Here is a 26,768-nt window from a genome sequence, read left to right on the forward strand (position 1 = left end):
CTTCGCCTCTTCCTCACAATAGGCCAGATATTCCTCCCACACGTCCATCTACACCTACAACAGATGGAGAGAGTGACACAGGGGAGGGGGGACACCCTGGGGATGATGAGGACACAATCCCAGAGGAGGCAGACCCATGGGAGGAGTATAATGTGGGATCAGGTAATGATACCGACCTTGAGTCATATCCCTCAAAACCTTCACCTCCTGATGACAATACTGGGTTTGCACAACTCATTACTAGAGCAGCAACATTTCATAAGGTATACCTACATACAGAACCTCTAGTACAGGACTTCTTATTAGAGACACTACCTACTGCACAAAAAACATCAGGAACACTACCAATGCTAAAAGGCCTTCTCAGTCATACATCAGAGATATTCAAAGACCCAGTGAGGGCTAGGGTATTGAACCCAAGAATTGATAAAAAATATAGGGCAGCTCCAAAAGACCCAATATACATTAAGGGACAAATTCCTCTAGACTCACTAGTGGTCACAAACGCTCGCAAGAGAGCAAACTCTTTATCTACAGGAGAAGCGCCACCTCCTGACAAAGAGTCTAAACTAATAGATGCCTCTGGCAAGAGAGTAGCATCTCAAGCGGCAAACAGTTGGCGCATAGCTAATACGCAAGCATTACTTGCAAGGTATGACAGAGCGCATTATGATGAGTTAGAAACACTCATCAAACATCTCCCTAAAGAACATCAAAAGAGAGCTGATCAACTTATACAAGAAGGGAAGTTAATTACTAACACTTCAATAAAGTGCGCCCTAGACGCGGCAGAAACTGCGGCACGGTCGACAAATACAAGCATCATGTTAAGGAGACATGCATGGCTCAGAGTGTCAGGATTCAAACAAGAGGTACAAACCTCGTTACTTAACCAACCTTTTGATGGGAAAACACTTTTTGGCACAGGGACAGATGAGGCCCTAGAAAAAATGAAAAAGGATACAGAAACGGCTAAATCAATGGGAGCATTGCAACAGCCGACACAAAGAGGTTCCTTTTGTAGATCCACCTATAGAGGAGGATCCAAAAGTACAGGTACAAACCAACAGCAAACCTCTTTTACACCTACATCACCCAGAGGTAATTCTAGAGGTGGATACAGGGGTAACAACAACAAGGGTAGAGGTCGCGGAAACAACAACAACCGCAACTCTCCAACCCCAAAACAGTGACTTCATAGAGCTTCCCCCAGACCATATAACACCGGTAGGGGGACGCCTATCACAGTTCCTACCTGTCTGGGAAAACATCACATCAGACAAGTGGGTAAGACAAATTATCCAACATGGTTATTGCCTAGAACTCACAGCTACCCCACCAAACATCCCCCCCAAACAGCGTCCAATGAAACAAGATCACCTGACACTGTTAAAACAGGAAGTAATATCACTGCTAGAAAAGCATGCCATAGAGAAGGTTCCACAGCACCAACAGGGAACAGGAGTATACTCCCTATACTTCCTAATCCCCAAAAAGGACGGGTCTCTAAGGCCAATACTGGACCTAAGACCTCTCAACGCATACATAAATTCGGAACATTTCCACATGGTCACGCTCCAACAAGTACTTCCTTTACTGAAGAAAGGGGACTTTCTTTCTACACTGGATCTAAAAGACGCTTACTTTCATATCCCTATTCACAAAGCCCACAGGAAATACCTCAGGTTTGTGGTAGAAGGACAACATTATCAGTTCAAAGTCCTCCCATTTGGTGTCACGACGGCACCAAGGGTGTTCACAAAATGCCTGGCAGTGGTAGCAGCTCACCTAAGAAGACAACAAATTCATGTCTTCCCATACTTGGACGACTGGCTAATAAAAGCCAGGTCGCAAGAGGAGTGTCTGCAACACACACAAAAGACAATTCAGCTACTACACCAGCTAGGGTTCACGGTGAACTACACAAAGTCACACCTACAACCAAACAAAGTTCAACAATATCTGGGGGCTACCATAGACACAGAAAAAGCCAAAGTGTACCCCAACCCAATCAGAGTCCAAGCAATGCTTACAATCATTCAGAGATTTCAGCCACAACACTCACTAACAGCAAGAGTGTTCATGCAGCTATTAGGCATGATGTCATCCTGCATACTGCTAATACCATATGCAAAACTACAAATGCGTCCGCTACAAGAATGCTTAGCGACACAGTGGAATCAGGCTCAAGGACAGATTACGGATCTAGTGTTGGTAGACGACCGCACACACCGCTCTCTGAAGTGGTGGAACAGAACAAACATTACCAAGGGGCGGTCGTTCCTAGAGCCAATTCCACAGGTGACAATAACAGCAGACGCATCGCTCACCGGATGGGGAGCACATATGGACAAATACACAGTACAAGGACGGTGGAGTGTGCAGGAAAGAACACTGCACATCAACTATCTAGAACTACTGGCAGTGTTTCTAGCATTGAAAGCCTTTCCGATACATGTTATCCACAAAGCAGTCCTGATCAGAACAGACAACATGACAGCAATGTATTATATTCAAAAACAGGGGGGGACGCACTCTCTCCAATTATCCAGACTAGCACAGGAAATTTGGAGATGGGCCATTCCTCAAAACATCTATCTGTTAGCCGAACACCTACCAGGAGTTCAAAACCAGATAGCAGACATCTTAAGCAGACAGTCGGAACAAATACACGAATGGGAACTGCACCAACAAATACTGCAGCCATTCTTCCAAAGATGGGGACAAACAGAGATAGACCTATTTGCCACTCATCAGAACGCAAAATGCCAAAGCTTCGCGTCCAGGTACCCACATCACCTGTCGCAGGGCAATGCGTTATGGATAAATTGGTCCAACAAATTTGCATACGCTTTTCCCCCTCTCCCACTAATCCCATTAGTGGTCAGGAAACTGCAACAACATTCAATGACCATGATACTAGTAGCACCCACGTGGGCAAGACAGCCGTGGTTCACCACGCTCCTACAACTCTCACAAGTGCCACATCAAAAGCTACGAATTCTACCCATGCACCTTACACAGAACCATGGAGAAATAATGCACCCAGATCCAACTCAATTGAACTTAGCGATCTGGCTCCTGAAATCCTAGAATTTGGGTACTTAGATCTCCCCCCAAATTGCATGGAAATAATTAAACAAGCGAGACGTCCAACCACCAGAGCATGCTATGCAGCTAAGTGGAAGAGGTTTGCTATACACTGTACTAATAACAATATCAACCCTCTAGACGTATCAACAAGGGAGATTATTTGCTACTTGTTACGCTTACAGCAATGTAATCTAGCGTACACATCTATCAGAGTACATCTAGCAGCTATAGCAGCATACCTACAAAACAGGCAGCGCATATCACTGTTCAGAGTACCAGCGATAAAAGCATTCATGGAAGGTCTTAAAAGAGTCATTCCACCAAGATTACCACCTTCCCCAGTCTGGAACCTCAACGTAGTACTCACCAGACTAATGGGGCCACCCTTCGAACCTATGCATAGGTGCGAAATACAATTCCTTACATGGAAGGTGGCATTCCTTATAGCCATTACCTCACTCAGAAGAGTAAGCGAGTTACAGGCATTAACAATACAAGAACCATTCCTACAGATACACCAGAATAAAGTGGTTCTTAGAACAAACCCAAAGTTCTTGCCTAAAGTAATTTCAGCATTCCACATCAATCAGCCAGTGGAATTACCAGTCTTCTTTCCAAAGCCACAGACGGTGGCAGAAAGGGCTCTACATACACTAGATGTTAAAAGAGCCATTTTGTACTACATAGAAAGAACACAAGACTTCAGGAAAACTAAACAACTATTTGTAGCATTTTCCCCAACACATAAGGGCAATCCTATCTCTAAAGCAGGCATCGCAAGATGGATTGTAAGATGTATACAAATATGTTACATTAAAGCAAAGAGAACATTACCTGTTCCTCCTAGAGCTCATTCCACAAGAAAACTAGGAGCATCTATGGCATTCTTAGGGAACATTCCCCTAGATGACATATGTAGAGCAGCAACTTGGTCTACACCACATACATTCACAAAGCACTACTGTGTTGATGTACAGGCTGCACAACAAGCCAGAGTGGGCCAAGCTGTATTAAAAACTCTATTTCAGACAGTTGCGACAGACACTGGTGACCACCGCTAGGGAGGTAACTGCTGTACAATCTATTCATAAATGTACCATCTGCAGCCCATATGCCTCGAACGGAATATGCTACTTACCAGTATGCATCTGTTCTTGGCATAGAGGGCTGCAGAGTGGTACATGCCCTCCCTGCCTCCCCGGAAACCTGTGTCTGTCCCAACATTATCTTATTTAGATACATTTACATGGGCATATCTTTATGTACTACACTACACTACTCCATCTAACCCTACTATGGCAAAACAATCTAAGGATGGAGCCGATGCCCATGCGCACTAACACCGAGAGGAGGAGTCACCTATGACGACAAAGACTTCTCCAGAAGAAAAACAAAGTGCAATCATCCGAGCCCAACACCAGATGGCGATCTATTCATAAATGTACCACTCTGCAGCCCTCTATGCCAAGAACAGATGCATACTGGTAAGTAGCATATTCCATATTTAGCATTATTGCTATTTTATTTACCGTGGGACTCCCACTTCGACGACGGGGAATATTCAAGCATGTGAATCTATGAAAGACACCCCTAATACTGGAGAAATTTAAAATCTCTAAATGATTCAAGAACAAATCTTCAAAAGAGATTTAGACAAAGAGGCCTTCACGGTGATGTTGTATCTAAGGGTTTGCAAAGGTTTTTTGTTTTTTGCCAGAAATGTTTATGAAAGTTTTAGGGTTTCTTCCTTAGAAAGGGCTTTATTTGTCCCGTCCCAAAAAATCTTTCACTGGGGGGCTGCATAAGGACGGTGAGTATGAGAAGGTGGTAAGCTTACCTTAACTTACTGAAACCATCACTACCACCAGAGGCCTTGATCACCACTGATATGCATGACTTGTTGAGGTCGTCATCAGTTAGGCTAGAGAACAGCATGCGCACCACCTGGGGGTGTCTACAACAGTCCTACTATTATTTCCATTGTAGTTTGTTGAAACAGAAGAAGGGCTGCCAAGTCACTAAGGGTCTGATTACACAGATAAACGTGCTAATTTTCGCACCTGCTAAATTAAACAATACCCTGGTGTTCTTTATTTATCGGGTGCAATTGCAATAAATAGCATCTATTGCGAGTTATTGGGAATAACATACAGATTTTGGTGTTTAACATGGCAAAATCGGCATGGCGCGGTAAATACCGCAAACATTTCCCCTGTTAAATTTCGGTGTTTTTGACATGCCGAAATGTAACGAATGTTGGGTTATTTAAAGCATCCGATGATTATCCGATGCATTAAATAAAACCAAACTTGTTATTCCATCCCATGTGTAAACAGGGATTAGGCACAAGACGGAATGAACTGCCGAACTTTTATTCAGGGCCTAAATGGTGATCCTTAACTATAGCACTAGGCATCATTCTTCTATTTCCATGTCTTTTGTGGAAATAAAAGAGGGACACATCTGTTGTTTGCTGCTGCAATAAATTAAGGGAGTTGTAGACCAGGACCAAGAAAGTGATGCGGAAAGTCCTTGTCCACTGAAATAAGAGCCAGCGGTACCCACCGGCAACCAATAGCACACAGTAAGAACTGCCCCTTAGCAATGGCTGCAAAGTTCCCTTGTTTATTTTTTCCTTTGTTTGAGTGAAATTTTCCATGTTGTGAGGGGATACAAGGTGCCTCCATCACAGTGCTGCAAATGTACAAAATCCTTTGTAAACCAGGAGGCGTCCCAATTCACCGCACTCGCATTTGCCCCACCTCATGAAGCGATCGGAAACTACCCGTTTTTTTCGACAGCACTGCTTTAGCTGGCTAACAGTCAGAAACCCATAGCCAGTGACCTCTCTGCCCAAGGACCATGGGTTTTTCGGATGCCAAGAGACTTTGTACAACTAGCCTCATTTCAGCAAGATCAAGCTTCTCTAAAATCTTTGGAGACTTTGCACTTTTTAAACTCTTCGTACTGGGCTGTAAGAGCCCAACCTTACTTATCAGTTGCCATCAATCGCAGAACACGGGGAGAGATCATGCGAATGCGTCTGCTTGGCCTGCCAGTAACAGATTTTAATCTGGCATGGGCAAACCGGGATAATGGAGGTGCCTGTAGCTTTTATTTCTTTTTATTTTATTTGAAAGGTTTTATAAAGCGCGACCATGACCCATACGGGTATCAGCGCGCTGTACAAAGTGGTGTAAGTATGAGTACAACAATAAATAAAATGGATCAAAAGAGATAATTTAACAACCAAAAGGTCAAAAGGGGGCACACAATGTCAAAGGGGGGCATGGGGAGTCAGTCAGTCTAGTGGGACCTGTAAGGTTTCAGCAGATCAAAGTGGATCAAAAGGACAAGTGAGAAGAAACATAAACCCAATTGAAACAGCACGTGAAAAAACAGAATCCAGACCGGAGAAAGAAGTAGATTGAGATAATATCCAGGTTAATGCTGTTGACGGTCATTCAGGAGTAGCCATTTGACATGTTTTTTGAAAGAGGCAGTAGATGGGTGGGTTCTGATCTTGGAGGTAAGAGAGTTCCATATTCTTGGAGCAAGACCAGAGAAAGCACGATTGTAAGTTCTTTTCTTTTTGAATTTGGGAGGTTTCAATGGTTATGTAACTATGAACAAGAATCATGGTTGCTCCTTCTGTGCTGCTACCCCGCTCTGATCAAAGAAAGGAGAACCCTACTCGGACCAATATTTCCGATAAGGGGTCCGTATCCGCATAGAGGCATCGGCAGAATGTTTCTCACAGTGTGACGTTACCATTCTGGCACATTGTGGGAGATATGTAAAAAGACTTAAAGACACCATTCATCCGTGTCTTGGACCCCTGCAACGTCGGTACAAAGTCCAGAAACTTATAACGGACTACTAAACAAAGAAAATGGGAACTAAACAACTCGCTTAGTGTGCCCGTTACTTTAGGAAAAGGTTCAAGGCCGTCAATAGCATTGGTCATGTCCATGCACAATCTGGCTGGTTGTACTGCCTGTTAATCCAATGCCAGGCCGCCCCCCTGGGCAACTTGATTTAATCAATTTTAAGCTCAGTAACCATCATCAATCTTGAGACTTCCAAAATGTAGCCATTTTTCAATGCATTTTAAACTAATTTTTTTAAACACAAAATAAATAGAACAAGCATTTGTTAAAAGTGATTGATGCGGAAATCATCCTTTGGTGCAAACTGTACCTATACATTTTGATGAGTTAACTTGTAGCTCTTTAAAAAGTGTGTATCACTTTTGTAACGGTTTTAATTAACTGATACAAATAAAGAATTGACTGACTGACTTTGTGCACTCAAGGGAAGGTGATTCCAAGAATTTAATAGGGACCAGTGCCAGGCGACAACATTAGTTACATATGAACTTTAAAGAGTAAAAGGGGTGGATGGGCAGGATGATCAGAGTTCTAACTTTTACTCTTTAACCCCTTCCATGCTGGCCCGTTTCCGCCGCTGTGCGGTAAACAAGCGAACAGGGCGGGGCCGTGACGAACCCCAGCCGTCATCCGCACACGAGCACCGCGGAGCGTGATGGCTGGGGTTCGTCACCAGCATGCAAGGGGTTAATACAGAATATTTACAGCTCAATATGGTTTCTTAAAGCTTTCAGGACCCTAAGTCGTTCCTGCGACCTGCTCTTCAGCAGTCTTCCCAATTCTCTTCTTGCTGCTGAAGGAGGACCAGGGGCAGTTTTCATCCCCTCAAATACAACACACCACATTGTGGTGGACAAGCAAAAAGCAGCAGCGAGGTGGAGAGAAGCTACATTATACCTTGTCGCACCAGCTACATGACCGTGAAGCCACCTAAGGTGTGGCTCTCTCACTGACACCTCCTCAGACCTTCTGCACATGGGTGTAGACTCAAGTCAAGATGACCTCAAGCACTCTCAACTGGTTGTAGTAGGGAACCATTGCCCACAAGAAAGTTGTGCCAAGAAATGCAATATTGTGTCTTGTCTTTTGAGGCTGAAATTGGACACGAGTTGTCATTTCAGCCGTATAATAATGTGCCCGATCCTGCCATCTCAAGGCCATCCCTACTTTATCTACGGAAGACAATACTGCTTTAGTAACTGTTATGCTTCTTGTCATTTTATTACTTCCTTCATTTCATTTCCCCAGCAGCTATCAAGGACAAAGATGCTGTGATCTCATGTGATGTGGTGTGGGCCACGGATGTATGACGTTACAACGCATGCTATTGCAACGCATGCCTTTACGACGCAAGTTTTACAACGCAAGTCGTTACAACAACTTGCGTTGGTGGGCACTGGATAGTGAATAGTTTAATTTACTATTCCAACTCCAGTCCCCGTGGATAGTAGGGAAGGTGTTGGATAGTAAATTAAAACTATTCCCTATCCTAGAGCGCCCCCAAGCGCAAGTCGTTGTAAAAGTTGCGTTGTAATGGTTGCGTGGTAAAGGTACTTCGTTGTAACGGTTGCGTTGTAAAGGATGTTTACCGTGGCCCACTGGTGTAGACATGTCCCTTCCCGTATTATCATCTGAGTCAAAGAGTGTGTGGTGTTCGTTCTCTTGCCATGTATGTGTCGGGGAATCAATCCTTCAATCCCCTAGAGGCTTGAGGTACAAAGCAGAGGGGTTGAACCTTGACCCTTGCTTTCAGGTGTTAGGTGTTTTTGGAGGATAATGCATCGAATGGCTGGGTTTGTGGTCTTTGCAGCCTGCTGACGGGCTTGTTAAGGAGGTTGATGAAAGGGATGTGATAGGAGTCAAGGTGCCCCATAGCCAGGGCTCCCCTGGGAGGAGGCCTGGGCAAAGCTTTAATTACTCTGGTATCTTTTGCGTTATGCAAATTTTGTGAAATTCCCCCAATTATGCCACATCCTGTAGTTGTTGCCAATTGCAGAAAAAAACTTACAGTAAATGCACCATTTACTGTAAACTTTGAAGTGGCTGCAATCAGCAACAGAACGTAAAAGGCTGTTGTTCGCAATTCTTTTTCCCGCACTATTTATTAGAGTGAAATGCATCCTCGTGTCAAGCATTAACATGAAATATTTTGCACTGTAATATACTGATAAATCATGGATTTGCAATTCATATAATTACTCCTAATTAGATGTAATTTTAATTACAGTTCACCTAATTACATAAAAGCAAATTACGCAAATCACACCCTCCTAGTTGTGAATTCTAACCGATGCTCTAGCAAGAGGAGAGGGAATATTGTCTTCTCTCACCGCCCACCACTGTGAGTTCCTCACACGTCCCACCATGGCGATCTTCTCTCACTGCCCACCACTGTGAGTTCCTCACACGCCCACCATGGTGGTCTTCTCTCACTGCCCACCACTGTGAGTTCCTCACACGGCCCGCCATGGCGATCTTCTCTCACTGCCCACCACTGTGAGTTCCTCACACGCCCACCATGGTGGTCTTCTCTCACTGCCCACCACTGTGAGTTCCTCACACGCCCACCATGGTGGTCTTCTCTCACTGCCCACCACTGTGAGTTCCTCACACGGCCCGCCATGGCGATCTTCTCTCACTGCCCACCACTGTGAGTTCCTCACACGCCCACCATGGTGGTCTTCTCTCACTGCCCACCACTGTGAGTTCCTCACACGGCCCACCATGGTGGTCTTCTCTCACTGCCCACCACTGCGAGTTCCTCACACGGCCCACCATGGTGGTCTTCTCTCACTGCCCACCACTGTGAGTTCCTCACACGGCCCACCATGGTGGTCTTCTCTCACTGCCCACCACTGTGAGTTCCTCACACGCCCACCATAGTGGTCTTCTCTCACTGCCCACCACTGTGAGTTCCTCACACGGCCCACCATGGTGGTCTTCTCTCACTGCCCACCACTGTGAGTTCCTCACACGCCCACCATGGTGGTCTTCTCTCACTGCCCACCACTGTGAGTTCCTCACACGGCCCACCATGGTGGTCTTCTCTCACTGCCCACCACTGCGAGTTCCTCACACGGCCCACCATGGTGGTCTTCTCTCACTGCCCACCACTGTGAGTTCCTCACACAGCCCACCATGGTGGTCTTCTCTCACTGCCCTCTCACTGCCCACCACTGTGAGTTCCTCACACGGCCCACCATGGTGGTCTTCTCTCACTGCGCCCCACTGTGAGTTCCTCACACGGCCCACCATGGTGGTCTCTCACTGCCCACCACTGTGAGTTCCTCATACGGCCCACCATGGTGGTCTTCTTTCACTGCCCACCACTGTGAGTTCATCACACGGCCCACCATGGTGGTCTTCTCTCACTGCCCACCACTGTGAGTTCCTCACAAGGCCCACCATGGTGGTCTTCTCTCACCGCCCACCACTGTGAGTTCATCACATGGCCCACCATGGTGGTCTTCTCTCACTGCCCACCACTGTGAGTTCCTCACATGGCCCACCATGGTGGTCTTCTCTCACCGCCCACCACTGTGAGTTCCTCACACGGCCAACCTTGGTGGTCTTCTCTCACTGCGTCCCACTGTGAGTTCCTCACACGGCCCACCATGGTGATCTTCTCTCACTGCCCACCACTGTGAGTTCCTCACACAGCCCACCATGGTGATCTTCTCTCACTGCCCACCACTGTGAGTTTCTCACGCGGCCCACCATGGTGGTCTTCTCTCACTGCCCACCACTGTGAGTTCCTCACAAGGCCCACCATGGTGGTCTTCTCTCACCGCCCACCACTGTGAGTTCCTCACACGGCCAACCTTGGTGGTCTTCTCTCACTGCGTCCCACTGTGAGTTCCTCACACGGCCCACCATGGTGATCTTCTCTCACTGCCCACCACTGTGAGTTCCTCATACAGCCCACCATGGTGATCTTCTCTCACTGCCCACCACTGTGAGTTTCTCACGCGGCCCACCATGGCGATCTTCTCTCACTGCCCACCACTGTGAGTTCCTCACACGGCCCACCATGGCGATATTCTCTCACTGCCCACCACTGTGAGTTTCTCACGCGGCCCACCATGGCGATCTTCTCTCACTGCCCACCACTGTGAGTTCCTCACACGGCCCACCATGGCGATCTTCTCTCACTGCCCACCACTGTGAGTTCCTCACATGACCCACCATGGCGATCTTCTTTACACTGCCCACCACTGTGAGATTCTCACACTGCCCACTGCTGCCAGCTGCTCTCACTGCTCCTCACTGTGAGCTTCTCACAGTGCCCACTAACGTGAACTTCTTACAGAGTCCACCAGAGGAAGCTTCTCACACTGCCCACCCGTGCCATCATCTCAAGTTTCACACCTGGGCAAGAATCTAACACTGCCCACTAGGGAGAACTATTCACACTGCCTGCCACCTCAAGCTTCACTCACTGCAAGCAAGTGCCAACTACAAATATTACCCACTATGCCAACTTCTTACTGTGCTCACCAGTGCAAACTGTCCCCTGGATAGCACTGCAGGTTTTTGCACTGCTCATCAGTGCCAGTTTCTCACATAATGCATCAGTACCAGCTGCTCACAATGGCCACCATTGGAAGATTCTCGTGCAGCACTGCAGAATCAACTTCTCACACTACGTAGATGTGCAAGATCATGACGCTGCCCACCAGTGTCAGCTTCTCACACTGTGCTCCAGTGCCAGTTAGCTCACTACCCACAAGTGCCAGATTGGCTAGCTACCCATCACTGCATGCCAGTTTCAACTTCTCACACTATCAACCAGTGCCGGATTAACTCACTGCCCACCAGTGTCAGCTGCTCACACTGCCCACCAGTGCCACATTATCTCACTGCCTGCCAGTGTCAGCTTCTCACACTGTCTACAGGTGCTAGATTCTTTCTCTCACTGCCCACCAGTGTCAGCTCCTCACACTGGCCACCAGTGCCACATTATCTCAGTGCCTGCCAGTGTCAGCTTCTCACACTGTCCATAGGTGCTAGATTATCTCACTGCCAACCAATGTCAGCTTGTTACACTGCCCACAGCTCCCAGACTTTGTACTCTCTACCATTCCTATGTGACTCTTAGAGTATATCCATTCATATCCCTTCCCTATGTTTATAGAGATAACTCTAATCACTAGTATATGCAGTAGACCTTTGTACTCTCTGCCATTCCTATGTGACTCTTAGAGTATATCCATGTGTATCCCTTCCCTCTGTATATAGAGATAACTCTAATCACTAGTATATGCAGTAGACCTCTGTACTCTCTACCATTCCTATGTGACTCCTAGAGCATATCCATTCGTATCCCTTCCCTATGTATATAGAGATCACTATCATCACCAGTCTCTTCTTTGTGAGACTTTACATCTTGTACATTTGCAATTTTTTTCTGTGTGTATCTTTTATGTAACGCATGCAATCCTAAATCCTTATGTTTTGCAACTGGTTCTTATGTAAAGCGCTCTGACACCTTCGGTTAAGATTCGCGGTATATAAAATCGCATTAAATAAAATAAATCTGCCGGTGCCAGATTATCTCACTGCCCAGCAGTGTCAGCTTCTCACACTGTCCACCGGTGCCAAATGATCTCACTACCCACCATTCCCTAGAGCCTGCCCACGAAGGGCGTTATTATTGATTCTACTCGTAGCTTGGTTCAAGAGAATAGACTTCTAACAGGAGTGCTAATGTGGTCCTCGGAGTTACAGGCTTTGTAGTGAATAGGGAAGAGTTGGTGATCAGTAGAGCGAACTCACTTGAACAACCTAAACGCTTCAGAGACAACGGCACAGTGCTTTGAAAGAAAAAAAACAATGAAACCCCAATATATTCCCACAGAGAATCCAATGACTCCTTAGGACATCTTTGCAGAAACAACAAGCGTGCCCTGACTGATAGAGTAACCAATCGGCATTAGTGACCACAATAGTTAAGGGAAAGGGGCGTTTTCATTGGCTGAAAAGAAAACAAAAAAATCTGTAAATGGCTGACTTTGCTTGTTACACCACCGGACCTCCCACTCCCCTATGCACTGGGAGCTGATAAAACTTTCCTATCACCCAATCGGAGATTGTAGGACAACGGCAACTCCTATATGAAGAGCTACTAAGGCGGAAAGTCCTCTGAGCTTTTCCATTACTCATCCCTTCGGCCTACCTTGACCTCAGGGAGTGAAAAGAAAATGACTATTAAACCTTTATTAACACATCTCCTCTCAGAATGCACCTCTCATTCTCCAAAGGCCCTATCATTACCACAGGATTTGGGGCCACTGTTACCTTGAGTTGGTTGCTTTGGGTTCAGGTGGTCTTCGATCTGCAGCTTTAATCGTCTGTTTGAAGTACAACCAGTGACCAAACCTCCTTGTGGTTGGGGTTGGGTTGGTGGGAACGGGGCGGGGCGGGCAGTTCTATTTTTTGTTTCGGTTCATGCTGTCTGTCGTGTTATTAAAAATCTGCGTTGTGTTTTGTCTCTGCTTTTGCCTAACCACCCCCTCCCCAGAGCTCAGAAGTAAGTCCTCGTGTGTCGGACTGCCTGCCGGTTTGTGAGTGACCGACTTGCATGGTGAACGGAACCTTGTTTGAATTTGTAGCTGACGCGCTTTCGCGCAAGCGCCAACTTTTGCAAGGCTTCAGACTTTGATCCATGTTTGCTGTTTCATTGTGTGTTGTCCCCTCCCCCACTGGAGGTGGCTTTGTTTTGGTTTATTTGTTATTTATGTTTTAATATATATTTTATTTTGTCGATATGAGGCGCGGGCTGCACTTTGGCCGCTCTCTCACCGAGTCATTTGCAAAAGATGTGCCGCTTTCTGGCGCGTTTCGTCCATATGTGTCTTGCTCTCCTCTTGATTGTTCTTCCATTACCAATGTATTTGCTCGCCTGATAATATTTCCTTGTCCAGACTAGGCCTGAATGCCTGACACCGTTTGGATTGGAAAGCATTGTTACCTTGTGGCACTTGATGCGCTAAGGATCTCTCATTGTGACGGCAATCACTACTACGCAGTCTCTTCTCTCTTCCTGCACCTCGAGGGGAGTTGGTTTGTTGTATGTGCTGGTGAAAAGCCTCAGTTAGTTAAATACTGGAGAGAGATAACTACACTGGCTCCATTTCCACCCCCACTGGATGAGTTCTTGACTACCAAACCATGTAGAAATGTAGTCACTGCCATACACTGCACAGCCATTGGGTAGCAGTGCTCTGCCAGAGTATGACAACTTCCTCACATAGCTGAGGTTCATGGCACCACTGTGATGTGCTGCCCCTTTAGTAAAGAGGGGCATCTTGCAAAAAATTAATGATCTGGGAGTTAACCAAATACTCCTACTGGGCACTAGGCACCAGTGCTAAACCAGGGCCTGTTCGACACCCCTCTCTGAGAGTTCAGTCAGTGCCATAGTAAGAAAAAGCGGTAGGTGCAAATGTGACAGCAGAGTTTTTCTGCGCCCTCCCCTCTCTAGGATTTTAGTTATGGCCATACTTCGACGATCCTCTAGGGGTCACTGAAGTACAAAGGCACTTGCGCATTTCGCGACAGAGGTCCAGATTCCGGAAACTTCTCTCTGAGACTCAACCTTCTAACCAAAGAAGCCACCACGACACTGGTAGGGAAGATGTCATTCGCTTGGTAGCTGCCTTATTCTCCCGGAAGAGACAGAGAAGGTGCTTTACATTTTATTTCTACCAGAATCAGACACTGATGCTTGGAGTGAAGAGCAAGGGTTCAATTGGGGTACTTTGTTAGCTAGATCTGTCAAGGTAAATTATACACCAGGGCCTGTATTACTGATGGGCTGCACTGTCCTTGTTTACGCCACACGACACCTTCAAAGAGGTGATCCTGATGCGAACAGGGACAGTGCGCCTTATTATGATGAATGCTCTGCCATAGCGCCTCGGGGAACAAACAAAGCAGGCGCACATGCCCACTGTGCCCTCAGGGCACTATCTTTCATACGGCCTCAGGTGTAGCTGTCTAAGTCAAATTCCATGGGTGTGTAGTTATAGCAATTTGTAAAGTTTGCTTGCAGACTAGGGTGTGATCTAAATGTGTGCATTTGATCATTGTTTCCTAAGAATGGACATCTGGTAAGTCTTACCCAACAGTTAGTCTAATTCTGGGGTTTGGCAGCGGGCTACCGATCCCATGGATTGGGTTACTACTCTGCTGTTATATACAGAAGGACGACAGGGAGGGCAAGATTCCCAAAGGGACATCACCAGACAGAAATCAACTTTGTTTAGTGTTGTATTGAGAAGATGTGAATAGTTAGACTGTTGCTGCTGGCACTGCTCCGTATCAGATGCTCGATATTTTTTATGAAGCATCCTCACTTATTCATTCATTTATTCGATCGATGGGTTGGTGACCAAAATCACTCTCTGAGTTAGGAAGGTGTAGAGCACCAAAGTGAGGCTTGGCTTGAATCGCCACGGAAATGAGATCACTCGTGGATCTGGAAAAGATCGAGTCGATGACTAGACGGAAACTGTATAAGTGAATGGATTAGCATCAAAACGTGCATAAGGATTCTACAGATGATGGAAACCTAAGGTTGCCAGACTAACTCCACGTTCAGGGACACCTTATAGCCTTGATTTATTTCAATTCAATGTATTGGGCTTATGCCGTAGTAAATGATTAAAAAAAAAACTTGGTGTCAGAAGTGGGATTTAAAGGATAACACAAAAGCAGACTGACAAGGAGCCTCTATTTGTGGAAGTACTCTAGATATAATAAGTTAACTTTGTTAAATAGAAAATTAAAGTTAATTACACTATGCCTTTTCAGCATTTTACTCATGTAAGCCAACTACCAGCAGTGTCAAGACACCCACTTCTCCCATTTCCTATCTAACTAAGTTGGTTATAACTTATTTTGTAGATTTAGCCCCAGGTATGAATCTATGAAAGTTTTTGCCAGCATCACATATGGTTTAGAGAAACCCTAGATTAGATCAATTGTTTATCACTGCATCGCAATTATCAATTATTCCTACTGTCTTGACTAATGATAGACATGCACAAACCCCCTATCTCTTCAGAGTGCTGGTGCTCCTAGACTTTTTGTTATGAGGTTTTACATCAGAGACACTAAAACAAAAATTACAATTTAGAGTACCTTTTATTTGCCTTCAAAAACCAAAACTCTGCTACACAGAAACCAGAATGTGTGCAAGTGTATTTCCTGGCTCCATCCTGTGTCTAGTCAAAATAACATTTTTAAAGGCACGATCGGTTCACAGATATTTCTAGATTTTAGACTATTGAGAGAAGACAAATTCTTTCTTCAGTGAAAATAGGATCATGAGCCATTGACATCAGAAAAGTGATGATATTTGCCCTACCACTACCATCCTGCCACTACAGAGAAAGTAGTGTTTCTGAAGCCAGTTCATTAAATACAACTGAGAAACAAAGCTTGCCAGTTTTGAAGATATCACCACATTCACAAAAAGACCCCAAAAAGCATGACTCGCAGGTTAAAGATTTGATCCTGAAAAGATTTTTTTTTTTTTTAATTTTGTTTGTTGTATTTTACTTTCACCTATGTCTTGAAAGTCATTTTAAATGCATGCAATCACATCTCATTATTATGCAAATGGCAGCACTGCACAGGCAATAATGGAGTTGTCTTACCGCTGCAGTTAGCTTGACAAATCAAGTCCGCATTCGTCAAACCTATCTTTGTAGAACTTTGTTATGTTGCTGAAGTCCATGGATCTCAGAGGTGAGACAATAATTAAGGGCCACGATGTCCAAATATGAAAACTTGGGAGTGCCTACAGGCACATTCGTGCTTTTATTCTGACTGGTGATTTGAAATAATGGATCAGCAATCAGGATTATCTCTTATTATCAGGAATTCTAATTAAGACATTAGGAAAGCTGAAGCTTTGCAATCTAACATCTCCAAGAAACAAAGTTGGACCAGATCCCAAATGTTCACTTCCTTGCGTGGTCAGGTGTTACTGAATTTCTTACCAAACATCAAAGCTTGGAATGACTAGGGCTGCTCTTTCAGCAGCAAGCTCTGTTGGTCCACACTCTCCATTTCAGGCTGCAGCATGAAAGCAGACAGAATGAGTTCAAGGTGTCCAAATGGTGGAATTAGACACTTGATATCACTAAGGACCAGCAGCCCTTCCACTGAGTACAACCACTTCTCTCCACCATCCTAGAAAGCACAGTCCAAGTTCCTCCAGTTTGTGGCCTTGTTCTCCTCACCAGAGTTACACTCACTTCAGTAACATTACAAATTACTAAGTACTGAAAGGGACTTTTAAATACCGCCCGTCACCTTTCATCATAAAACGCACTATATGAAGGCAAAGAGGCATTCAACATGGCAAAGCTCCACATAATTTACAAACTCAGCACAGAAATTTATCACAGGTAATTTTAAAGAAACAGTGAAGGATATAGGAAAACGTAGTTGCGCTCTCGTTGAAAATTTAAAGTTTAAGTAAATGTTTCTGCAGACCTTGATCTCAATAGAAAGAGGACTATGTGGAGAATGGATGTAGACTTGACTCGAGAACCCAATGGCGAAATGTTTGTCCCACCTGAATCTTCTTGATAATGACCGGAAAAATCACACATTAAGAGCACATGTATGCTTCCCCAGATCCACATCTTTATCGATTCACACAGAGTCACATAGATTTACATATTTACTCAGTCCAGAAGAGTCTATTATTTGTCATGCAGGGAAGAAATCATCTATCATCTTCAGACATGGCGCTTTCTAAAGGTAAAGAAGAAAGTCTGTCCCTGGAACTGAGAAAGTCTTGAGTATCAAGTTAGCATTAACCTAAGTCATTCCCGGGTTACTACTTTGAAACCACTAAGATTGGCAAGCAGAAATTTGTCATGGACGGAGCGAGGGAGAGTTATGCAATGTAGCCATTTACACAAGTATGCAAAAGTTTAACCGTATGCGTGCTAGCGGTTTTCCCGCTGTGCGCGGCGGTTTTGAAAAAGCCGCCTTACATGACTAGCTGAGCTCGTCATGAGAGCGGAAGGGGTTAAAGACTGCCTTATGACTCCCCCGAGATTCGCCACTTCTGTTCAAACCAGATATGTTGAGCCCTTTAATTTTCATCTGATGCGACAATTGTTCCTGGAGGCATCTCCGCGCCCCTTGCAGGACGAGACTGACTGTTCTCCTCCTGCTAATGACTGCACAATGTAGCCAATCCTGTGCAGGCAGCTTGAGAAGTTTGTATTTAAATGTAGTATCATGAGTGACCAGAAGCTCAAACATCACTAGCTCAGAGACAACAACATCATAAACCGGATATGTGTCATCAAAGAGACACCAAGGCCAGCTGCTCATCGCAGGCTGCCAAAGTTCAGCCTTGAAGAGGTGGAGGAGGCCCTGGACCTCCAAGAAATGCTTACTCGGCTTTGTGAATGTTCAAACCATGAGTTTCACAACAAACGTGACATTTAAGAAGGGAGTGAAACTGGCTATATCTGTCGGGGTCTGGTGTAGTGTAACCCTGCGAACGACATCAACCATCCACCCGTGTGGGGAAGAGAGTAAAGGCAATGCAATGACATTCATCATGTATGATCCATTGTGACACGTGCACCTGGCTGCTTTCTGCTCCGACCATTGCATGAAATTGTGCTGCACGAACAAAGAAAGAGTGTAGATTAGACTAGAGGGAGGAGACAAGGGAGGTGGGATCTAAGCATAACACAAGTGGAAGAAATGGCAAGGAGGGATGGGAATTGTGACTGGTGTTCCTCTCCAAATTATTGTTCAAGCACAGAGGGCATTGAAGGTGGGGCTTGGATCCTGACAACACCTCAGAGTGAGAGCAGGAAATCAATGCGGTGGTGGAGGAGGCCGGGGAGCAACGCTAGTGTAAGGTTGTCAAAACTAGACTTTTCGAACACGGCCTTCCCATGTCCTATCAAGTCCTATGAACACCGGCTAGAGCGAGTCCCTTAGACCACAGAGGCTCATTTAAAAATGGAAGAGGAAAGGGGTGTGCTAGGGGACGTAGAGGGAAGCTTGCGTGGTTAGCATCTACACTGTTGCTACCTGAAGGCTACCCGCATCCCCACATTCAGCTCATTACCAGTCCTCCTTCTTTCAACTTCCATGGCAGTCTCACTTTCCCTCTCCACTGGAAGAGGTGGCATTGTGCCACCAATAGGTTGGCAAGGTCCATTCGCAATGCCGTTTGATCTATTGGCACACACCAAGGTCATTGGTTTGGTGGGTTTTTGCAAAAGGAATGATGCAAAAAAGTCTTCTTTCAGAGATTAGCACTACCACGAGAAAACAATCTGCTGTCATGGAGATCACCTTAATTCTTGTTTAATAGGGGAATAAACAGTTCACATCTGTATACCTTTATGAATTTTTCATACTGATTTGCTGATACAGATTTTGGGTATTTTTCTGGGGTTTGATGTAAATATGCAGCTCAAAGGACCAGCTTTTTATAATCATAAAAGAGAACAATTTCTGAATTCAGCAAGTTTATCCTTCCATTGGGAGCCACTCACCGTCAGTAAGGCACCGCACCTACACGGTCAGCATGTAGTGGGAAGTCACACTTATTCTTTGTAGCCCTGTTTCTCCCTCAGACATCTAATGGTCACCTAAGGGCAGCAAAGTGTGACCATGGAAAATCCAGGAAGGAGCTCGGACACCACACAACCAGAGAGCCGTGTTCCAGCTCAGATAGATGCTGAATTGTGTGGAACATGCTTTCTCAAATTATTGGGGTTTGTATTGTGGACCTAGGAGAATCTGGCGTCCAACAGGGGTTCCCCAAAATCCATGCCTTTCCTTCTACACCTCACATTCTGGGGCTTTTATCTATCCTCACAGTTCCCAGTCAAGAGCCAGATGTTGTGAAATGCTTAATATGCAGACCACACAAACCATTACATTGTACCACTTGTAAATGTTCTCAAAGGGGGCAGGCCATCAGACACCATGTGGCCTGCGGTCGACTTCTCTTATTTTAAGTTCAAGTCTTGGTGAGCTTGGGAAAAAAACTTCCTCATTGGCTGGTGAGAAAATCCAAAGCACATTGACCTACAAATTAGTCAAAAATGGTTAGACTTTTCTCAAAAGGAATCTGACGTGTGAATTATGTGCATCTAATTCTCAATCGTGTTATTTTCCCAAACCTCAGGGTTTTCATTTTCTGCAGCCCTGGACAACGAAGAGAAGCGGCTTGGGTTGTGCCTAGTGCCGTGAGTCCTCCCCCCTATCAGCCATCCACAGGCGCTAGACCACACTGTCGCCCTCATCAAATACTTACTCTTTCCTGGAACTGAAACAGAAGGAATTTCCCTATGACCCTATATGACGCCTCTATTTGCAACAAGGATAGGGGTAAATCCTGCAAACATCTTGTGTTAGCATAGCTGGGGCCGGATTTGTCGCGTGATGTCACAGTTTTAATGCTCGACGTAGAGAGCGAGAGAGGACCTTGACACCACTCCCTGAACACAGGATTAAAACCTTCAGTTTGCATCATTAGTATCTTCATGCAAGTTACAGGCACAATGATTGTAAACAAAAATAAATAAACAAAATGCAATTGAACTAAAAAGATCACATCTTTAAAGAAACAAAATTAAGAGTATATGTGCTAAAGACACAGTCAGAATACACCTGCCTACAAGGAATGCGTCTTAAGCAGATGTTGGGGCACTTTTAGGGCAGTGGCGCAAACTGAGAATGAGCAGGAGCATGCCTTTGTGAGGTGTCGAGGAGCTAGACACCGGGTACTCGGAAAAGCACATTCGGGAAGGGGTGGATAGCAGCAATGTAAGGGGGTTTGCCTTGGATAAAACTGCATGTTTTTTTTGGTTTGGTTTTCCTTTTCTGCAAGACTATGACATCTGGATGAGTTGAGCGTGCCTTTCTTTTCTTTCTGTTTGTCTTGATTGGTTTCGGTTTTGTTTTCCGGACTGTTTTGCATGTGTGCTCTGTTGTGCCTGGCACGGCCTCTGCTTGGATGGCCTCTAACCGCCCATGTCTTCTCTCACCTCCAGACTGCGCAGCGTGAAGATGGAGCAGAGGAAGCTCAACGACCAGGCCAACACCATGGTGGACTTAGCAAAGGTGAGCGTAGCACAACAGGGCATGAGCAGCACGTGTCATGCTGCTGCTCCCTGCAGCTGGCTGCACTAACGCCCTCAGTCCCACACAGAAGGGAATAGGATTTTACCTCCGTAATTGATGGATGTCATTACCACGCATGCTTTTACAACGCATGCCTTTACAACGCAACTTTCACAACGCAAGTCGTTACAACGACTTGCATTGGGGGGCGCTGGATAGTGAATAGTTTAATTTACTATTCCCACTCCAGTCCCCGTGGACAGTAGGGAAGGTTTTGGATAGTAAATTACCTATTCCCTATCCTAGAGCGCCCCCCAGCGCAAGTCGTTGTAATGACTTGCGTTGTAAAAGTTGCGTGGTAAAGGTACTGCGTTGTAAAAGTTGCGTTGTAAACGCTGTTCTCCCTCCGTAACACCTTATAGTGACTTGCCATTGCCTGTGTTCCAGAAGTTAACAGACAGAGACTAGGCCTGCAGCAACATCTAGTTGTCAGTTAGAGTACCACACTGGGTGGAGTCTTGGATGGGGTGGGCAAACACTTGACGTGTCCTGTCAACATAGGCTATCTTCGTGGATGGACTGTAAAACCTCTAATCCAGAAGCGAGAACAGAAAAGTGGAAATTCTAGAATTCCTCTCGTACCGTGGTAACTGGTCTTGCTGATTTTAACACCATCATTTTTGTAATGCTTCAATGGCATTGCAGACAGGGACCAAGCATATGCAGATCAGGAACAGATCAACCCAAGCTGGTAGGTCATGTCCATGCGAACAGGGAGTACACACAGCTTTAAAAGGGTTTTGGCCCATTGGTCTGAGCAACAAGGGTGCCTACATCACAGTGAGCTTTGGACCCACAGCAGGCCTAGCCGTGATAATTAGGGTGACATTTAGGAAGTAGAAAAGCAACAAACAGACATGCTTGAAACAGTCGGAATCACCAGTAATTACTCTTTGCATAGGTAATTTAGTAGTTTGTCGCCAAACCGCACAAGTTTAGAAATGGACCAGCCATATGCAGAATGAGCGTTGGCTCCATCATTAAAAGGAAACCCAACCAAACGGCATGACCACACTCCTTCTTCACAGGCGTGCAACAACCTCCGAGGTGTTGTGAGCTTATTGGGCTCAAGTAGTAGAGTCCCAGTGCTCAGGACCCTGGGTCCACCCGCGTCACACGGAGGGACTCACTTAGCAAGTATAATATTGATGAATGAAAATGCTGGAATCAGTTTGAAGCACTTGTAATGCATCTGGTTTCATCCCTCTATATCAATGTAGCTTGATTGTGCAAACTTCAGGCAAGGGGCAACCATATGCAAATTAGTCTTGTTTGCACCTGATAATGAAGGATGCAGAAACACCCCTCTATCTCTTGCAATCGGTCACTGCCCTGTTCCTTGCAATAAGAGACACACATTGGTGCCACAGAGATACCCAAAGAGATGTGGCACACACACACCTGTGCAGCAGGGTCACCTAGTAACCCGTCACTGGTAGGCATTGACAACACCAGTCGAGAGCCCACTGGAGCAAGAGTTAAAAAGATACACCACCCTTCAACTTTTAGTACTTCACAGGCTCATGTTTCAGAAAGGCAGCTTGCCTCTGAGCCACAGGCAGGGCACCCTTGCCCCAATACTTGGCTTCGGTGACCAAAGAACTCCAGGTGGCATGCCCCTTTGATTCCACCTTGTAAAGTAGGCGCTGCATAAGCCGGGCCTGTGTCAGCTCACAGCAGATGGGGTAGTGAAAAACCAACCTGCCTACCTGTGGACTCATTGCTTCACTCTAAAACCACTAGCAATATTACCATTGGATGTATGACGTTACAACGCATACTTTTACAACGCCTACCTTTACATCGCAAGTTTTACAACGCATACCATTACAACGCATAATGCTTTTAGGCGCTGGATAGTGAATAGTTTAATTTACTATTCCAACTCCAGTCCCCGTGGATAGTAGGGAAGGTGTTGGATAGTAAATTAAACTATTACCTATCCTAGAGCGCCCCCCAGCGCTATGCGTTGTAATGGTTTGCGTTGTAAAAGTTGGGTTGTAATGGTAGTTCTTTGTAAAAGTTTCGTTGTAAAGGTTGTATACCTTACCATTTTCATCCACTCTAATGGTGGCAGCATTAGAAATGTTCTATGAGTATTAAGCAAAAGACCCTATTCCAGTTCATTAATTCATTCTGCTACCAATGGCGCCCTAGGACTGCTCAGGAAGACAACATTTACTAAGAAATGATAAAGCCACCATGTATTCCTCAAGCGGCAACCCGGGTGATTATAAGTAGAAAGGGAACAACAGATACCTAGGAATTATTTGAAGTATAAATGTTTTCATTAGCATGGAATATTGCCAATGTCTAATACCTAACAACGACCTAACACAGTCACAACTCTCGTGCTACTCACACACTTACTGTGTGGAATGTTCAGCAAGTGAAATGTCAAAGAGCTACGAGTGACCAAAACAAGGTGATTTAATTATAAACATAGACCATCACCCTTAAATAAATCTAAGGCGTGCACCGGAGGATACCAACAGGAATTGTGCCTGGTGTAGGAGGCACAGCGACGCAAAAAACAACAAGCATTGGCATAGCCAATAGAGCTCGCATTTGGGGCCTTTTAAGTGTTTAACCATGCAACAGGTGATGTTGTTGCACCAAGGATGCCGTGCTGCATTACTAAATGCTTATAAGGTCCCAAAGGCGAGACCTATTGGCTATGCCAATGCTTGTTTATTTTAAATCTCCAACGTCCCTGTCCTAAAATGTTGGCATGTTTGCAAGACTGTGAGGTGTTCTTGGGATTTGTAAAGTCAGGATGCGAAAAAAAATCTGGTCCTGCCTGCTGCGTCCTGTAACAGAATGGAATAAGGCTCACAACTTTCCTGCCCCGCCTGCGCCGGATGATCCCGAAGCCTGCTTCGTCCGGCCCGGCTGCCTGAGAGAGTAGATGTGGCCGGCAGGCTAAATTGCCAGACAGGCAGCCAAGCAATGCAATGCACAGACACAGTGCCATGCATGGGGCTGCTTTTGGAGCCTCATAAGATCCTTGCAGTGGGTCAGGAAGCAGAATGCTTGACTAATGAATTTTAGTGCAGTGAAGCGTTAGTCTAATCCTGATGTGTGGTACTTGGCAGGGTTGGTTTAGCAAGAAAGAGAACATTCGTGTTCATGATTGCTGTGCAACTCGGGGCAAATCACTTAATCTGCCTGCGACTAAACAATTAAATAGTCTTAATAGGATCGATACAGTACCCTTTTACTACAAAGGAGTTATTAATATAAACAAAATAACACGTTTTCTAACCATTTCAGGGCATATTCAGTTGATAAGAATTCTGAAAAAAACACCTCAAACTCTGCAGTGGCATGGACACCGTCAGAAATATCAGTTGCAGATATGAGGTTTGTGCACAACGCACACGTTACTTACCTTCGGTAACAATATATCTGTAAGAAACATTAGTTAGTGTTAGATTGCTTACCTTAGAATATCCCCAGGCGTCAGACTGGATCCGAAAAGTTTTCGTCAGCAGAACCCCTGCGCGTCGCTAGGCGTTGTCTGCGGCTCCGCGTCCGTCGTCGGCGTCTTGATTGCCTGGATGACGTCGTCGGAGTACTTAGACGCCGCCCTCGCACGCTGAATCAGTTCTGTACATAGCTTTCCGCGCCAGTAACGCAGAGCCATGATAGAAACCGACACTAGTGCCATGAAACTAGGGCCCTGAAAGGGATGTCCTCAACCCTAGATATCAGTTCGCAGAACGGGGAGGATGGATGGGGCGGTAAGGAATCTAACACTAACTAATGTTTCTTACAGATATATCGTTACCGTAGGTAAGTAACTTGTGCATCTGAAAGAAACACGTTAGTGTTAGATTCCTTATCTTGGAATAGATACCCCAGCAATACCAACCCCGGTGGTGGGTCTGCGAACCAAGATCACACCAGAAAGTCCTGGAGAACAGAACGGCCAAAAAAGCCATCCCTCCGGACTTGGCTGTCCAAGCAGTAGTGCCTAGCAAACGTGTGCAGCGAGGCCCACGTAGCTGCCTGACAGATGTCCTGCAAGGGGACTCCCCAACCCAGGGCAGTAGTAGCCGCCGTGGCCCAAGTGGAATGGGCGCACAGCCCAACAGGAGGCTCCTTTTTCGCCAAGGAGTAGCAAACCTTGATGCACAAGACGACCCACCGACAGATGGTCCGCTTGTACACCGCCCGTCCCTTCTTAGTGCCCACGTAACCAACAAAGAGCTGGTCGTCCACCCGGAACTGGTGTGTGCAATATAGATAGAAGGAGAGCGCACATTTTGGGTCCAGACGGTGTAGCCTTTCTTCCTCCTTCGAAGGATGCAGAGGCGGAAAGAAGGTGGGCAAGGTGATGTACTGCCCGATGTGAATGGCTGTGACAACCTTGGGCAGGAAGGAAGGACGAGTCCTCAGAACAACTTTGTCCGGATGGACAGAGAGGAAAGGAGGTTTTGAAGATAGAGCCTGGAGCTCACTCACTCTCCTGGCAGAGGTGATGGCAACCAGGAATGCAGTTTTAAGAGCCAGAAGACGAAGAGGACAGTTATGAAGCGGCTCAAAGGGAGCGCACATCAGATAAATCAGAACAAGATTCAAATACCACTGAGGCACCACGAAGGGAACAGGAGGAAACATGTGTGTGATGCCTTTCAAGAATCTATTTACAATAGGGGACTTGAAAAGAGAAGGCTGATCAGGAAGCCTTAAGAAGGCTGAAATGGCCGAGAGGTAGCCCTTGAGAGTGCCCAGAGCAGAGCCCTGCTGGGCAAGAGTCAGAAGGAAGAGGAGAACCTCTGAAAGGGGGGCAGAGAGTGGATCCACAACCTTTGCTGTGCACCATGCCACAAAATTGTTCCACCTGCAGGTGTATACCGTTTTTGTGGAGGGACGCCTGGCTGCCAGAATCACATCACAGACTTCAGGAGGCAAGTCAAATGACCTCAACTGTCGCCGCTCAATCTCCACGCATGGAGGTGGAGACTGGACAGGTTCGGGTGGAGAACCGTCCCCTGTTGCTGTGACAGAAGGTCCTCCTGAAGAGGCAGACGAATCGGGGGATCGACTGACATGCCGAGTAGCTCGGGATACCAGTATCTTCGTGCCCAGCCTGGAGCCACAAGGATGACTAGGGCCCAGTCTTGCCTGATCTTCTTCAGCACTCTGGGCAGAAGTGGTATAGGTGGAAAGGCGTACAACAGACCGCAGCTCCACCCGCGGCGAAAAGCGTCTCCAAGCGAGTGCCGCCTTGGAAATTCCAACGCGCAGAACTGATGACATTGCGCGTTCTCTTCGATGGCAAATAGATCTAACCAAGGCTTTCCCCACTTCTGAAAGAGACCTTGTGCCACGTCCGAGTTCAGACGCCATTCGTGATCCATCATGCACCTGCGGCTGAGTTCGTCCACCCTGGCGTTCAGGGAACCTGCCAGGTGTTGAACCACCAGGGTGACGCCCTGGTTTTCCAGCCATGTCCAGAGGCGCAGAGCCTCCTGACAGAGGGTCCACGACCCCACCCGCCCTGTTTGTTGCAGTACAACATGGCGGTGGTGTTGTCTGTGAATACCTGCACTACACTTCCCCGGACAGAGGGAAGGAGTGCCTTCAGTGCAAGAC

The 26,768-nt window shown here is 46.0% G+C and overlaps 1 protein-coding gene across 1 annotated transcript in view; it reads left to right on the forward strand.

Moving 5' to 3' along the window:
* Positions 1-26,768, forward strand: part of KCNN1 (potassium calcium-activated channel subfamily N member 1) — a 391,559-nt gene that overhangs the window by 356,721 nt on the left and 8,070 nt on the right. Inside the window, exon 8 of the mRNA XM_078669137.1 lies at positions 21,038-21,107. Within this exon, the coding sequence (XP_078525263.1) occupies positions 21,038-21,107 (70 nt within the window). The remainder of the gene's footprint in view (positions 1-21,037; positions 21,108-26,768) is intronic.

The sequence above is a fragment of the Lissotriton helveticus genome, chromosome 12 (assembly GCF_964261635.1).
Source record: "Lissotriton helveticus chromosome 12, aLisHel1.1, whole genome shotgun sequence".
Classification (NCBI taxonomy): domain Eukaryota; kingdom Metazoa; phylum Chordata; class Amphibia; order Caudata; family Salamandridae; genus Lissotriton; species Lissotriton helveticus.